General features: G+C 42.9%; 1 protein-coding gene across 3 annotated transcripts in view; it reads right to left on the bottom strand.

Moving 5' to 3' along the window:
* AKAP8 (A-kinase anchoring protein 8) overlaps positions 1-17,293 on the bottom strand; it is a 41,804-nt gene that overhangs the window by 10,798 nt on the left and 13,713 nt on the right. For 2 of the 3 annotated variants that reach the window (XR_012642798.1, XM_074980076.1), the window contains exons 4-12: positions 16,578-16,887; positions 14,359-14,944; positions 11,366-11,510; positions 10,858-10,904; positions 9,721-9,757; positions 4,111-4,207; positions 3,296-3,437; positions 2,422-2,515; positions 758-888 (exon numbers count right to left, since the gene is read on the bottom strand). Coding sequence is in view for 2 of the 3 variants with exons in the window: in XM_074980076.1 (XP_074836177.1) it covers positions 758-888; positions 2,422-2,515; positions 3,296-3,437; positions 4,111-4,207; positions 9,721-9,757; positions 10,858-10,904; positions 11,366-11,510; positions 14,359-14,944; positions 16,578-16,887 (1,589 nt within the window). In the remaining variant the exon portion in view is untranslated. The remainder of the gene's footprint in view (positions 1-757; positions 889-2,421; positions 2,516-3,295; positions 3,438-4,110; positions 4,208-9,720; positions 9,758-10,857; positions 10,905-11,365; positions 11,511-14,358; positions 14,945-16,577; positions 16,888-17,293) is intronic. The other variant, XM_074980077.1, reaches the window with a different exon arrangement.

Genomic DNA, 17,293 nt, shown 5'->3' with positions numbered 1-17,293 from the left:
TCTCAGTCACTTTGGACCCTATCCCTACCCTCCAGTGTATCTACCTCTATCCCCCTAGCTTAGTGTCATCTGCAAACTTGCTGAGGGTGCAGTCCAACCCCTCATCCAGGTCATTGATAAATATGCTGAACAGATAATAAACTGTCAGTAATAAACTCTTTCATATCCAGCAGCCCTGAAACCCAAAGGTTGCCAGATATTCAAATACTCTGGATAATAGAGAGGTACACCTAGCAATGCATAACACTAAAGAAAAACCAAGATTAGATATAAGAAACAAAAAAAGTATACAGAATACTTTATTTACCAACAAAAATAGTATTGTACACTGTAAACTTATACTGTATTTATTTGTATTTCCTTTCACTATACTGTACTTATGGAAGAATATAACTAAAATTTACTTATGGTTAAAATGCTGGTTCCAAATAACAGAACGCCAGATATGAAAGAGTTTACCGTACCTACTTGCTAATATTTTCAGGAAAACAAAATCCACAGGGCCAGTTCCTTCATCTTTCCATAACCACTAGTGATCACAATGTGATTCACATGCTGGTTCCATATTCCATTAAGTCAGGAACAGTAGGCCAGAAGCTGTGAAGGGTTTCTAGCAGGTGGAAAGCAAGATGGATTTACTCTATGCAAGAACTCTTAGGGGTCAGAAACCCTCAGCCCCTTGCTTGTCCACTCAGATTAAAATATTACTTTAAATTATCTAATACGTCTTTGGCCAGAAGTTAGTATGCTTGCTTACCCTGCGGTTCCTGTTATGGTCCGCTGACCTCAGGTGTCTTTGGAGGAGGTGGTTCTGTGCAGGAATTAGCATGTCACACGCCATACAGTGAGCTGCCTCTATCTTCTTGAAAAAATGTTCCTGGCCGATACCTGGGGTGACAGACATTCATACAGAGTAGCTGTTACAGAGCAGATTTTTCAAAGTAACTGTAATGTACTATGAGTACCATCAACACCCTCTCATCATTCCCACCTCACTCAGACCCCCGGGGAGTTTTTTAACTGAGTAATTTGACATCAGCATTCTCATCCTCCTTTCAGTTCTGCCTTGTACTGACAATCAGCCACACATGTCATTCTAAGTGCAAGATTTGAGAAGCCACTTGCCTCACCAATTGAGATTCTTACACATGCCCCACTCCTGCTGCATCACAAACAGCACTGATTATCCTAATGCTAGACGCAAGCACAAAGCCACTGATGTTCCCTAAGCAGAGCAGGGAATGTTATGAATCCTAGGTAAGTGCCTTAGCCACTAGGCACATCTGCAAGAGTCTCACTGAAGCCACTTTCAACTCTCAAAATCATTCTGCACATTTTGGAATAGTTCATTTTGCCTTTATGCATTTTCAGAGGCAGATAGCAAAAACCTGTAAGCTAGCTTAATGTTTGTCAACACGCATCTCAAATCAAGTATGTCAACCCATTACAGAGCTCAGGCTCACAACAGCAGTGCAAATACCTGTTCATTACTGGCTGCCTCAGAAGACACGCTGCAATGCAGGAAAGTGTGCTGGGAACTGTTATATGCTCTGTGGCAAACGTTCCTGCCCCCATTTCTGTAATAGCACAAGTGTGTGGGGTGGGGGGGCTGAGTGAGGAAACAACCCTACAACTTTTAGTGGAGTTAAAATTGCTTTTGACAATTTTCCCATCTCCCACTGTCAAACATTTTCACTGGCCACAGATTTCAGCATCAGCAATGCTGCACTTGGTTTTCACTCAACTAAGCAGAGAATCTGCAATGTCTCCCCTCCAACCTTGTTTTTACAATATCTGCCATGGCACCTGTACGTTCTGTGCTCTAGCACCTGGAAAGCAAGGCTAAACTAGACCTATTTATACAAATGAGTAGAGCACAGAGTTAGCCATTAGCTCTTTAAAAATGATGCTTTTTCACTAACTTTCAAGATCCAGATGTTTTTCTAGCAGGTCTCCCAGTCATTGGGCTGAGATTGCATGGTTAAACTGGATACTGAAAGCTTGGGGAGGATGGCAAGTTTAACTTCTGTGTTACCCCAGCCCTTTCAGATAAGAAATTTGGCCCCAGAAAGAAAAGGCAGGACTGGCTCCTTTTTTCCTTCCCTCACTGAGTAAATTCAAGCTGCCAAGCCTTTTTCTTTGGCACTTGCCACTCCAATGCTATTGGATTTCCCAATGACCACCTAAGCCACACCAAAACTGAATAATACATCTGTTTTCTGCTAGGGGAGTTAGACTGTGGCGTCTTGGGCCTAATTAAGAGCTAATAGATCTAGCAGTATTGAACAGGTAGGGAAAAGACTAACTTTTTGTTCCAGGGTTGTACAGCAACTAGTACAAAGTGGTCCTGGATCAGTTACTGGTGTTCCTAGGTACCAATGCAAAACAAATAGTCTTCAGGTATACAGAGACATCACTTACCCTTGAAAGGGTCCGGTTTCTGCTTTGCACCCTCCTTCTCAGTCAACTCCTGACGACGCTTTTCAATTTTCTTATTTCTGTTCACAATATACTCCTGGGGAGCAGGGAGAAGAAAGGGAAAGAAACTCTCATACACTTGTTCAAGCAAATGGCATTAATAAGCAGCACAATCTACACCATGCCACTAAGAGGGGAAATGAGAGAAAACCTTAAGAAGGGGAAGAGAGCACTATTAAATAAGTGAGACAAGCCAAAAACCACCCTGCCATCTTGCCTATACCTTCAGGATCTTAGAGATCTACTCAGATAGAGCCAGACTCAATAATATCTCAGCATACTACAGTAATTAATAGTGCCATAATGGTCTCCTTAAATCGTTCAGGTGACCTTTGTGTTCCTATTGGCAGCCTGGAGTCTTAAAACATCCATCACCTAGAGAAGGATAAATGCAGAAGCAGAAGCTGAAGCTCACCTGAAAGACCTGCTTTTAGAGATATGGGGAGGGGAAAGTTAATCTCTATGGCTCAGTCGTTTATTGGCTTCTCTGCTGAGCCAGCCAACTGGAGGCTCAAAACAGCATCAATTGAGAGTTATTTATAAGACATGCACAGGTAATCCACCACAAACTACACAAACCTAACACCACATTTCAGATGAATCAGTGAAGAGTCTTCAATTGGCAACTCACCGTGAATGCCAGCAATGAGCCAGAAAGAAGCCAGCGGGCTCTGTACCCAATTTCCAATCCCAGAGCAATCCACTCATCAAATGTGACAGAGTCAGTAATGCAATTCTTCAATTATCCCACCTCTTCTCTCACATCATTCTATGAATTTTAAATAAGCACCCAAGAAATGATGAACCACACACATACCTGCAGGAACTCAACTGTCTTATCAGGGAGTTTGGTGCCAATATATCGCAGGGTGTCTTTGTGAAACTTGCTTTGCAGATGTTTCTGGATTTCCTCATCCTCAAAGCTGCGGAACTTACACACAGAGCAGGCAAACTGGATTCTGACGAAAGTAACACGTAGTACAATAATCCATACAGTGGAACTTTTCACAAGAGTAAAATCATTCACTCCAGCATCTTGACAAAATTCCAATTTGAGGAATTTTCTGCTTATCACTTTCCTTTCCAGTTTCAGCAGATGCACGATTATTAAACTCCTGTCCTAAATTGTGTAACTGTGCTTTGTAGCATGTACATGCATATTCAAAGAATTAGTGTATTTTATGGGTCAGAGTTAAACCTAATATTGGAACATACAAGATAAATTTTCAGTTGATACTGTTAATCTTACATTTGAATTGAATGGGTAAGTTATCTTAACTGGTCATTTAGTCTGCAGAGTATTTATTTTTTAAAATGGCAATGCTCTGTATTTAGCATCTGGGTTATAATGAATTACTTCTACAATTGTAACTATCAGACAATACCTACATTCCCATTTCTTTAATAGGAGTTACAAAGCATAGAGAAGATAAACTGGCTAGAACTGAAGTGCGAATTCCACTGTGCTGACTACCGAACAGGCAGTTATATCTGTGCAGCATGAACAAGAGGCTGTTCAGCTCGCCTGAAGGGATCCAAAAATAATTCTGTGCCCGGTGGGCTAGGAATGATGAGTCACAGCACTGTCATTGGGAGACTGATTTGTTAATTACTACCTCAGTAGTCACTTACCTGTCCATAGCACGATCACGCATTCTATCCCTCCTCCTCTGTTTCTCCCTCTTCTTTTTCACCTCATCATCATCATCATCACCACCATCTCCAGAGGCTACAGAGAATCATATTAAAAGTTGCTATATAGCAACATTTATAGCTGGCAGAAATCTAATGCTTTTATTAGGATGTCAGCTACTAAGCTGCCCTCTTATGTTAGGCTTCAAGAAACCCCTACCCTCCTAATCCTTGGCGGCTCCCCTGTGTGATTTGTTTTTTCGTGTCTGCTTCTCTATAATAGAAGTATTCTTCCAGCCCAAATATCCTTGAGAGTAAGGCCGTGTCTACACTAGCCAAAAACTTCGAAATTGCCATGCAATGCCCATTCTGAAGTTTACTAATGAAGTGCTGAAATACATATGCAGTGCCTCATTAGCATGCAGGCGGCCGCAGCCCTTCGAAATTGACGCGGCTCCTTTTCGAAAGGACCCCGACTGCTTCGAAGTCCCCTTATTTCTATCTACTCATAGGAACGAGGGGACTTCGAAGCAGTCGGGGTCCTTTCGAAAGTACCCCCGTCTGGACGAGCCACACGGCGGCAAGCTGCGTCAATTTTGAAGTGCCATGGCCGCCTGCATGCTAATGAGGCTGAATATGTATTTCAGCACTTCATTAGTAAAACTTCAAAATGGCCATTTGCATGGCCATTTTGAAGTTTTTGGCTAGTGTAGATGTAGCCTAAGAGTTCTCAGTTCTTGAGTGGTACCAATTATAACAGATACCATTCTTGACTCTTGGTGCCCACGTAACTAGGGTGTAATCACCATTACTTTACTTCAGAAGTTGCTGGTTTCAGTGAAGACAGAGCAACCAAAAATGGAACAAGGCCCTTAATGTTGACAGTGAAGGCCCTCTCTTGGGGTAGCTGCACGGCATTGACATACCTTTACCTAACTCTTCCCATGTGACTAGTGTATCTCATAGCCTGGGTTTCTTGGGGGTAGTTAAGTGCTGGTAATGCATATTCTCAAAGACTCTTTTCTCCGAGAACTAAAACATAGCAACCTCCAACATTTATCACACTAGATATTCACCTCTCACTTTTCCCCTCCCACTTCCATTTTTCTTGATGCTAGAAAAGCAACCCAAGGATTCAAAACACTTCACATGCCATTCCCAAATGTCTTAACATGACTGCTGTTTGGCTTCTCAGGGGAGCTTTGAAGCCAGCAGGGGTACTGCTTCTCTCAAATCTTAAGGTAAAAAGAAATAATACTTAGAACTGCATTTACATCACTGGGTTCTAAGGCCAATGCAAGCAGGACAACTAAGTGTGAAACAGGAAAGGGAAAAAAGGACAGAACGTCAGCCCACATATGCAAGAGAACTAGATATCCAGGTCTTTTTATCTTTGCTGTACAGTCTGCTTTTGTCAAACTGCATGGTTCTAGGACTTTGCCAATGAACAACCATGTAATTTGGGAAGTCTACAAATCCCCAGAAGCAACTAGCCAGAACCCAGAAGAGAGAACAAACTTATTCCCACTGCCTGTACTGTGGTAATATCAAAACCAGGGGATCCAGCTCTAGTTATCAAAGAGGAAGGTTTGCATAAACACCTGAATGCTAAACTACATCATAGGATCAGCTTTGAGACTGTTTTGAGTGGCTACAGCAGAGCACTAATGTCCCTAAAGAAAATGTGTGTCTTCCCCCACAATAAGTCATATGCTACGTAGCAGTTATTATGATCCTATGGCAGAAGTATACTTACTCAAATGAAAAGGCATCTTGTTCCTAAGTGTCTGATTTGCATTAACATTTAATAAGTCAAAAACACTATTGGCGGCTTTCTACATTATTGTGATCCTCTGTGAATTCTGAATCTCAAAAAGGCTTATATATATACTGAAAGGATAAAAGGCGAGTCTAGAATAGACTATCTTTGGGCTCCAAGTGTAGAATTAAGACAAAATGTCATAAATAAAAATTGTGACACATAATGCTGAAAGCTAAAATTCTTTTGGCAAATACAGAAAAAGGTAAGTTTTCAGAATTGCTCAGCACTCACTTAACTACTTTCACTGAAATTAATGGTAAAACTCCTACCGAGCCAATAATGAGCTCTTTTGAAAATCCCAGTCAAGACCAACAAAAGGCACAGTTCTCAATGTTAGTCTGTGGCCTTCCTATTTTTGTGGTTCTGCCACCTAAGTGTTTACCCCTCAAACGGATCTCACAGATTAGTCCAGGTGCAGGCAACTCCCAGGACACGTCCCAAGAGTGGCATGCAAACTTATTTTCATCAGCACATGAGGTGGGAGCTCAACCCTGCCCTCCTCCCCCAAGCAGCTTGCTCAATAGTTATGCTGAAGGCATGTTTGCAGATAATACCAAGCTGGGAAGGGTTCCAACTGCTTTGGAGGATCAGGTCATAATTCAAAATGATCTGGATAAATTGGAGAAATGATCTGAGGTAAACAGGATGAACTTTAATAAGGACAAATGCAAAGTGCTCCACTTGGGAAGGAACAATCAGTTTCACACATACAGAATGGGGAGAGACTGTCTTGGAATGACTACAGCAGAAAGGGATCTAAGGGTTATAGCAGACCACAAGCTAAATGTGTGTCAACAGTGTGATGCTGTTGCAAAAAAAAAAAAAAAAACCCACATGATTCTGGGATGCATTAACAGGTATGTTGTGAACAAGACACGAGAAGTCATTCTTCCACTCTACTCTGTGCTGGTTGGGCCTCAGCTGGAGTATTGTGTCCAGTTCTGGGCACTGCAGTTCAAGAAAGATGTGGAGAAATTAGAGAGGGTCCAGAAAAGAGCAATAGGAATGATTAAAGGTCTAGAGAATGTGACCTATGAAGAAAGGCTGAAAGAATTGGGCTTGTTTAGTTTCGAAAAGAGAAGATTGAGGGGGGACATGATAGCAGTTTTCAGGCATCTAAAATGGTGTCATAAGGAGGAGGGAGAAAACTTGTTCTTCTTGGCCTCTGAGGACAGAGCAAGAGGCAATGGACTTAAACTGCAGCAAGGGAGGTTTAGGTTGGACATAAGGAAAAAGTTCCTAATTGTCAGGGTGGTCAAAGACTGGAATAAATTGCCAAAGGAGGTTGTGGAATCTCCATCGCTGGAGATATTTAAGATCAGGTTAGACAGATGTCTGTCAGGCATGGTTTAGACAGTACTTGGTCCTGCCATTTGGGCAGGGGGTTGGACTCGATGGCCTCTTGAGGTCTCTTTCAGGCCTAGTATTCTATGATTCTATGAGATGTGCATTGTGCAGCACATCAGGGTAGCCTGGCAGAAGTTGCTGGGAGCTGCCACTGCCACCTGAGTTTGAGGGGGACAAAGAGGCCCCAGGAGTGGGGGAGCACTTACAGGGGTTCCAGATGTGGTTGCTGCTGGCCATCCTTATCCTGACCAGAGGAGGGAAGTCTGCCCATGGCCTGCACCCAGGCTGCTCTATGTCTGTCAGACAGTAAGTTCCCCAGCTCACTGAGGGGCACTGGGTACTCTGCTTGTCTAACACTCACAGAGAGAAGAGAACAGAGGCAGATCCCCATCAACTGACTCCCATTCACCGGGGATATTCACTTTATGGAAGGCAGCAGATGCCCCCAGACAACTGGTCCCCAGCTCTGCACGCTCACCCCGCCCTAGCGCCAGCTACCTTTATAGTCATGAGCAGACACCAGCAGGAAGGTGGCCTCTTCTCCTTGGTGACATGTGAATCCATCTGCAACCCTTAGGTCATTTGTAATGAGTACTTACTAGTAAAATATTTGCCCCCCTCCCTGGAGTGTCAGAACAGAGGCCCAATTCTGCAGAACACTTCAATCACATACTGAACTCACACCATCTGCTTATGTGCCCTTGACTTCAGCGATATTGACTGAAAGTTCAATGCGTTTAAGTGATTTGCTGAATTGGGTCCTAATTGGTAATCCATCACTGGTATAGCTCCCTAGCAAGGAATGTGAGAGACCCAAGTATCGTCTTCTACCGACAGGGAAACTGAAGCACAGAATGGCCAAATTTGAGGTTCTCAAAAGTGCCTACAGGAGTTCTATGCCCAGCTCTCATTAAGCTTCAAAGGATATTAGCTACCTGAATATCTTTGAAGATGAGTAACAGAGAAAGTCATGCTAGTCTATATACTATCAAAGCAAAAAAGCAGTCAAGTAGCACTTTAAAGACTAACAAAATAATTTATTAGGTGAGCTTTCATGGGACAGACCCACTTCTTCACACCAGAGCCAGACCATATTGAGAACTGGGTCTGTCCCACAAAAGCTCACCTCATAAATTATTTTGTTAGTCTTCAAAGTGCTACTTTTTTATCTTTGAAGATGGGGGACCTAGCTCCCCAAGGCTTCTTTGAACTTCTGCCTCTATCCCCAACACTCTCCAGTGAATGGTCAGATGAATCCTGAGTCACCGAGAGGGACAGGATTCAGTTGTAGGTCAGATTTCAGAAGCTCTTTCCTCTTGCCCTTGCTACCTCCTGAACTTCTACCCACTTCTAGCACCAAACCCCAAGCAACTATTTTGGGGCTGTTCCAAAAATGCAAGGCTTTGTAATGAGGAAGAGGTTTTGTGAAGGATGTAAATTGGTTGTCTAAGGGTGCAAGTAGTAAGGGAGGCCCCCCTTTGGATTAACAAAGGTCAGCTAATGCTACCAACCACCACCTAAAATGATAAAGCTCTGCATCTTAAGGAAGCTGTTGTAAGTAGGACAACTAGTGACTTTAAAAGCTATATCACCAGCACTTGGACCGCACACAGAAGTCAAAAGATCAAATTTCGACTTTCTGACCCCAGGATACCAGTTCTGTATTATAAACTCCATGGGCATCATTTCTGTCATTCTGGAATTAACGAATACGCTTCATAACCTGATATCCCTGAGACTCCAGTTGCCTCTTTCCACTCAGTATGTGACTGAGTGAAAAGGAGACAACTTCCCCTTATGAGGAAGGCCCAACAACCTGCCAGACACAAGCAACATAGGAAGGCAAAGGGAGACAGGCTGGCTATAAGAGACCTAAAACTCTGCATAATAGCCCCCCTCCAAATAGCAGATGGAGTACAGGCATATCTCAGCTTTCTGTTCTCTATTCAATTAAAATTGCAAACCTTGATTCCTCCCACCTGCCCTAGACAAAGATGTTTTTTAAACTCAATGTGTCACTGTTAGACTACCATCCAAGAAGTGTGCCATTATTACAGAAAATTCTGTTTTATACATTTACTGGACTACTGGTGTTTTGTTTTTCTACCTCAGATTGTACGCTGGAAGGCGCACTGTGATAGCTTTTCAGTACACCAATGAGCACATTGTCAAAGTTCTGATACAAGTACCTTCACCCCCGCCCCCCCCCAGGCCAGCAGCATTATTCCATCAGATTGCAAGAAACCACACTAATGCTCAAGGCAGCAGCTCAGACATCTGGACATCTGCAATGTACCTGGCATGACACAGCATACACCTACATTTCATAAATCTTTGACTGAAGGCTAAACTAAAGATGGTTCCAAGCGTAAGGAAGGAAAACACACCAAATGAGTGCATTAAGTCTGTGGGAACAATGTAAAGTGAAGAAATCACCCTACCTTTCTTCTCCAAATCTTCGCCACAACCCCCATTCTCCTTTAAAACAAAAACAAAGAAAGCCATCAACAACTACTTTAAAAATCTACACAATCTGGGTTTGCACGAATGTCAGTGTCTGTTTAATTAATGGATTAATTATTAATTAACTAATGGAGACTAGGAGTGGCTTGCAGCTTACAAAGACTGCTTCTCTGCTCTGGGTGTTAATATCTCCCCATTAGCCGCTGACAAAGGCTCACATCCCCGTCTGGTCTGACTTGTTTTTTCCTCCCTCGATAAGTACTGTTGATACTGGGCCTTTCCACCTTGCTGAATAGACCCTGTCAGCTCTGGCCCTCCCTTTTACCGGGACCCCACTCTTTAAATACCTCTTTGAAACCACCCCCCCACTCATGCATCTGATGAACTGGGTCTTTGCCCACGAAAGCTTATACTCCAAAATATCTGCTACTCTATAAAGGTGCCACAAGACTTCTTGTTGTTCTTGAAGCTACAAACTGCTACCTCCCTGATAACAGAGTACAGACAGTGTGGAGTTATTTTTAGATAAAATTATCATTTAACCACAATTTGGAAAATTGTTTTGCTAAGACTACTTCAAAATATGATATGAAGATCCTATTTTGCAAGTCTTAATATCTAAAGTGTGGCACTTGTTGCTGCTAAAACAGTGAGCCACAGCCATGGACCAAATTCTGTTTTTTATGGTACCTAGTACAATGGGGCTCCATCCTTGGTTAGCCCTTTGGTAGTACTGTTAAATTCATTAATCATTTTTATAACAGCACTGTTCCGACGACTAGATTATACTCTTCAAAAAAATCACAGAACAGCAATGGAGCAGTGTACTAGTCTAGAAAACAGAGTTGGGGCAGTCATAGCTATCCCATACTGCAGCAAGAGGGAACTTTTGAGTATTCAGTCAACAAAGATTTAGAAGCTAGCTCTCAGCTATTTTTGGAAATTCTGTGTTGATGTGTGGGAAATGAAGTTAAGGACACCACCTACTTTACTCTTACATCAATCATCTTTATCATCAGGGGAGACTAATCTAATAAACACAGCAAAGAAAGCAACGAGCAGAAAGGTTCAGAAAATTCATATGAGTAGTACAGAGGCTCAGGAAAGTTACTTACACCTTTGTCTCCTTCATCTCCAGATTTCTCCTCTCCTTCACCATCATCTGCCGGATAAACAAAATCGATTGTTTAACTAGGGGGAGGAAAAGCTGTCCTCCCTCCCTTATTAAAAGTTACCAGCCACCAGCACTATATCATTGCCTATTTACTCACAGAGCACTGGTTCACAACCACCAGCATAAAACTCAGCTTGCTCACTAATCTCTCTATTGGCTGGCAGTCCCTGCTACAAATTCTGCCCCTATCTTAATGACGAATTTAGAGCACCAACTTCTCTGCTGTGTCCCCAGAGCAATAAGGTAAAGTTGGAACAGTAGGTGGCACCTTACAGGCATACCACAGCAAGTGACATATTGAAGCCTCAGAGTAAGGACCACCATGTTTTAAGATCTAACAGCTAAAATCTATAGTGCTGGCTGTCAAACAGTGACGAAAGGAAACAAATCAGTAATGTTAGTTGCAAAACCTTATTAAACAGTCTTTTAAAAAAAACCCAGAACTGTACCATTCTCAGTGTCATCTCCTTCACTGTCAGTCTTCGCCTGCTTGCTGTCTGGCTCATCTCCACTTTGGGATTGTTTCCGCTTGCGCCCTCCTCCTTCACTGTCTGATCGACCCCCTGATCGGTTGCGGAAACTCCTCCTCTTGGGCTAAAAACACAAACTGAGTGAAGTATCTTATGGACCATCTTTTCAGGATCAACCAAGAAACACTAGCTCATCTAATTATTCTGCAGCTTAAATGGAACAAGCTCCTAAAACTGTTTGTGACCCTGTAAACTGCCTTTTAGATTATAACAGGATTGACTGCATTAAGCACAGCTACACTGAGCAGATAAACTGTCCCAGTGGTATACAAACACCATACATGGTTCCCTGCTTCCCAAAGAGTAAAGTTTTTCCTCAAGAAAACATCTGCTCAGAAACTACATTCTATTTGTACAGAGAAACAGCATACCAGCCTGCCAACTCTTTGAAAGGTGACTCAAATCTGGCAATAATCAAAGGAAAACATATCCTTCTAAAGGGAAGAGTGTACTTCACAGCTAATCATAGAATTCTAGGGCTGAAAGGGACCTCAGGAGGTCATCTAGCCCAGCCCCCTGCCTAAAGCAGGATTAATCCCATCTAAATCATCTCAACCATGACTATTTCAAGCAACAACTTAAAAACCTCTAGGGATGGAGGTTCCACCACCTCTCTTGGTAACGCATTCCAGTGCTTCACCACCCTCCTGGGGAAACAGTTTTTCCTAAATATCCAAACTATGCCTCTCCCTCTCTAATTTCAGACCACTGCTCCTTGTTCTGTCATCTGTCACCTTTGAGAACAATCTCCATCCTCTTTAGAGCCCCCCTTTCAGAAAGGGGAAGACTGCTATCAAATCGTCTCCCTCGCTCTTCTCTTCTGCAAATTAAATGAGCCCAAATCTCGCAGCCACTCCTCACAGGTCATGTGCTCCAGACCCCAAATCATTTTCATTACCCTCTGCTGAACCCTCTCCAATGCATTCACATCCTTTCTATACTGTGGGGCCAAGAACTAGATGCAATACACCAGATGAGGCCTCACCAGAGCTCAATAGAAGGGAATAACAACTTCTCTAGATCTGCTGGAAATGCTTCTCCTAATGCACCCAATATGCCATTAGCCTTCTTGGCTACAAGGGCACACTGTTGATTCACATCCAGCCTCTCATCCACTGTAATTCCTAGGTCTTTTTCTGCTGCACTTCGACTTAGCCAGTCAGCCTCAGCCTGTAATGGTGCTTGGGATTCTTCCATCCCGAGTGCAGGACTCCGCTCCTTTCCTTGTTGAACCTCATCAAATTTCTGTTGACCCAATCTTCCAATTTGTCTAGGTCACTCTGGACACTATCCCTACCCTCCAATTTATCTACCTGCCCCCTACCTTAGTGTCATCTGCAAATTTGCTGAGGATGCAATCCATCCCCTTATGCAGGTCACTAATAAAGACGTTGAATAGTACTTGCCCTAGAACTGATCCTTGGGGCACTCCACTTGAAACTGATTGCCAACCAGACTCTGAGCTATTGACCGCTGCCCACTAGGCCCATCTGTCAAGCCAGTTTTCTATCCATCTTACAGTTCATGTATCCAATTCATATTTCCTTAACTTGTGGGCAAGAATATTGTGGGAGACTGTATCAAAAGTTTCTCTAAAGTCAAGGTATACCACATCCATTGACTCCTGCATGTCCACAGAGCAAGTTACCTCATAACAGAAGCTAATCAGATTGGTCAGGCACGACCTGCCCTTGGTGAATCCATGTTGACTACTTCTCCCCTCTTCCAAGTGCTCCAAAATGGATTTCCTGAGGATCTTCTCCATGATTTTTCCAGGGACCGAGGTAAGGCTGACTGGTCTATGGTTCCCTGGATTGTCCTCCTTTCCTTTTTTAAAGATGGGCACTACATTTGCCTTTTTTCCAATCATCCAGGACCACTCCTGATCTCCACAAGTTTTCAAAGATAATAGCCAAAGGGTCTGCAATGATATCTGCCAATTCCCTCAGTACCCTTAGATGCATTAAATCCAAACCCATGGATTTGTGTGTGTCTAGCTTTTCTAAATAGTTCTTAGCCTGTTCTTTCTCCACCGAGGTGGCCCAGCTCCTTCCCATAACTGCATTACCTAGTGCCATAGTCGGGGAGCTGACCTTGTCTGTGAAGACTGAGGCAAAAGAAAAAAAAACAAACCCCACACTGAGTACTTCAGACTTTCCCACATCATCTGTCACCAGGTTACCTCCCTCATCCAGTAATGGCCCAACACCTTCCCTGACAACCCTCTTATTGTTAACATACCTGTAGAAGTCTTCCTTGTTGCCCTTCACATTCCTTGCTAGCTGCAGTTCCAATCGTGCTTTCACTTTCCTGATTACCCCCTGGCATTCTCCAGCCATATATTTATACTCCTCCTTACTCATTTGTCCAAGATTCCACTTCTTTCTGAGTTTAAGCTCACCAAGGATTTCCCTGGTAAGCCAAGCTGGATGCCCGTCATAACTGCTTTTCTTACTGCACATTGGGATGGTTTGTTCCTGTGCCTTCAGTAAGACCTCTTTAAATACTGTCAGTTCTCCTGAACTCCTTTCCCCTTCCTATTAGCTTCCCAGGGGATCCTGCCCATCAGTTCTCTCACGTAGTCAAAGTCTGCTCTTCTGAAATCAAGGGTCTGTATTTTACTGCTCACCATTCTTCCTTTTGTCAGAATCCTGAAATCTACCATCTCATGATCGCTGCAGCCCAGGTTGCCACCCACTTCTATTTCTCCTACTATTTATTTCTTCCCTGTTTGTGAGCAGCAGATCAAGCTGCGCATGGCCCCTGTCCTGTTCCTTCAGCACTTGTACCAGGAAGTTATCCCCAACATTCTCCAAAAACTTGCATTACCTGCCTTTTAAAGGTAACTACGTGAGTAAAAAGCAAACTAGCAAATGTCTCAGAACAAGAACAAGCAATCTGATGGTTCTTACCATTAGAACGTTCAGATGCCACGGCACTGTACTCATTCTGTTTCGTTGCCTCCCAACTCCATATGGCACGTTACCATACCTTCCCATTCCTGCCATTCCCATCATGCCGTAGTCATAGTCACCATAGTCGCCGTAGTCTCCATAGTCACCATAGTCACAATAGTCTCCATAGTCCCCATAATCACCGTAGTCCCCATAATCACAATAGTCAGGGACAAGGGCTTGAGAGAAGAGGGAAGGGAGTCTGTTACCGCAGGGACCACCCATGCTCCGCCCTCCCATGTAGTTCAATTCATTCCAGCGAGCAGACAAGCGCTCAGTGCTTGAAGATGGCATGAAGCGGTCATTGCGGTTGAAAGCATTTAAACGTGCCCGATTTTGAATCCGATTCTGGGCCCTCCCTCTAAGTAGACCATAGCCGTTTCCTCTGTTGCTGGCCTGACTCCTGCGGCTGTCAAACTGGCTTCCAAATGAATCGTTCCGATCAACTCCAACTTCGCCATAATCGTAGCCAGCTCTGTACAGATCACGGTCACTCATTGTAGACCTTGAGTCATACGACTCAAAAGACTCAAACCTGAAAGAGCTGTATAGCAAGCAAGGAACCCATCAGTATTTAATAAAGCACAGAGACATGCTATGCCAAACATAAAAGTCACAAGAGAAATTTATATCCAGATTGAACTGGGTTAAAACCAGCATCAGACACAAAGAATGAATACTGTGACCCATGCTGAATGGTGCCTTTTCTCAGGAACTCACTTGATCTTGTCCTTAATCTTAAAGGCACTTGAGAATTGAAGTAAAAAGTGTTGTTTGCTGCACATATATATTTGATCAGAAACATGGTTGAAAAAGCTTTTCATTTTAAGTGTTGTTTTCTGAATGGATACTTGCTTATCTGTCAGTCAAAAAACTGGTGAGTTTATCCACCTTAATCCCATACTGAGGTACTGTCAAGAGATTCCCCTGTCTCACTGATAGCCACCTCCCTAGCTTCCACGTTAGAACTTCAAGCAAACAAGAAGCCTGGCACTGTACTCAGCTGCAGAAATAGGAATTAACTGGAAAATTAAATGGATACAGAGGGAGGAAAGAGCCAAAATTACCTACTTGAAGTAAAAGCCCCAAGAAGAACTGAGAAACAGTAGAGGCAGTACATGGGGAGGGGGCAGGGAGTTCCAATGTATATGCAACATTACTAGCATAGCAGCAAGGCAACAATAAGGAATCCAGAAGAGAAAACGCTTGTTTCTACCTCTGGGTATGGAATTAAAACAAATCTGTCAGCATCTTGGCTGACAAAATGACAGGTAATGCCACAGAAATGTTATATATTTCATTTCTTCTCTACTACAACTGACTGGCAAAATGGTTTATTAGGTGAACTTTTGTGGGACAGACACACTTCTTCAGACCATAGCCAGACCAGAACAGACTCAATATTTAAGGCACACAGAACCAAAAACAGTAAGCAAGGAGGACAAATCAGAAAAAGATAATCAAGGTGAGCAAATCAGAGAGTGGGGCGGGGGGGGAAGGTCAAGAATTAGATTGAGCCAAGTATGCAGACGAGCCCCTATAATGACTTACCTTGATTATCTTTTTCTGATTTGCTCACCTTGATTATCTTTTTCTGATTTGTCCTCCTTGCTTACTGTTTTTGGTTGTCTGTGCCTTAAATATTGAGTCTGTTCTGGTCTGGCTATGGTCTGAAGAAGTGGGTCTGTCCCACGAAAGCTCACCTAATAAACCATTTTGCTAGTCTTTAAAGTGCTACTTGACTGTTTTTTGTTTTGATAGTGTATAGACTAGCACAGCTTCCTCTCTGTAACTATACAACTGACTGGGTTTATGAACCTGGTATTCTTCTTCTTCATACTGACTAGTCTAGCAGTACAAGTGGTTTAGATCACAACACATTATTAGAAAAGGTAAGAAAAATATAGGTTCCGATTAAACATCTCAGCATTAATATAAGTAACTATCTGTGTAAGTGTGAACAGAGAAACCAGTTCTGACAATGTATCATTATGCTGATTAGAGGTTAAAAACAATTTGGAGCTGGGAGATCAGGGCTTCATTTTGTACTAACATGCCTGTTTGAGGAACTAATACTGACCGTCCCCTCTCTTGTAAAAGGTTTCCCATCTGATTTGAAATTACAGCGATTTAAAATTTAACAATCCCTATGAAAAGTAAGAGAAATGAAAGGTCACCTTTCTTGGTCTTCCATTCCTTCCCCACCTCCGCCACTGCCTTCCTTTGACAGCATATCCAGACGCTGGTTTATTTTCGCTATGATGGAGTCAGAGTTCTCACTTGCCACAGTTTCTGTACTGTAAGTTGCAACTGGCAGAGTGGCATTGACATCAGCAGTCATGCTCATGTCAGTAGTTTTGGGAGTCTCCCATGTATTGGTGGTAGCAGCAGCAGCAGCAGCTGCTGCAGCTGCTGCAGCATAGTTATATGACGCAGCTGTAGTAGAGCCGGTTGTCTGGGTGCCATAATAGTCATAGCTTTCATAGCCTTGCAGAAAAAGAAAGTAAAAGGGAATACACAATCAAAGACATGTAGGCTCATGGAAGGAGTCTGGAGTCTAATGGACTCTTCCAGTCAAGGTTGCAGCTGATCTTTACTATTTGATTAAAACTTTTAAATTACAAAAGGCATGGTCAGGGTCTCCATAAAGGAAAATCCAGTTTTCCTAAAACTACAGAAATCAGAGATAGAAAACATAAGTTACAAACAGCCAATATCACGAGCCACTGTGGGATTATTCCAGTACTTGATTCAGCCTAGTTTTAACTGATGAGAGAGATTTTGAACTACCATAAAGATCTGCTGTTATAACAGTGCTCAGCAACCACCCACAGTAAAATACTCTGCCACGTAGCATGGCTCCGTGAAGCTATAGCAACTCAGTGTCTCTAGT

The sequence above is a fragment of the Carettochelys insculpta genome, chromosome 29, assembly GCF_033958435.1.
Source record: "Carettochelys insculpta isolate YL-2023 chromosome 29, ASM3395843v1, whole genome shotgun sequence".
Classification (NCBI taxonomy): domain Eukaryota; kingdom Metazoa; phylum Chordata; order Testudines; family Carettochelyidae; genus Carettochelys; species Carettochelys insculpta.
This window is presented reverse-complemented; position numbering and strand designations above follow the sequence as displayed.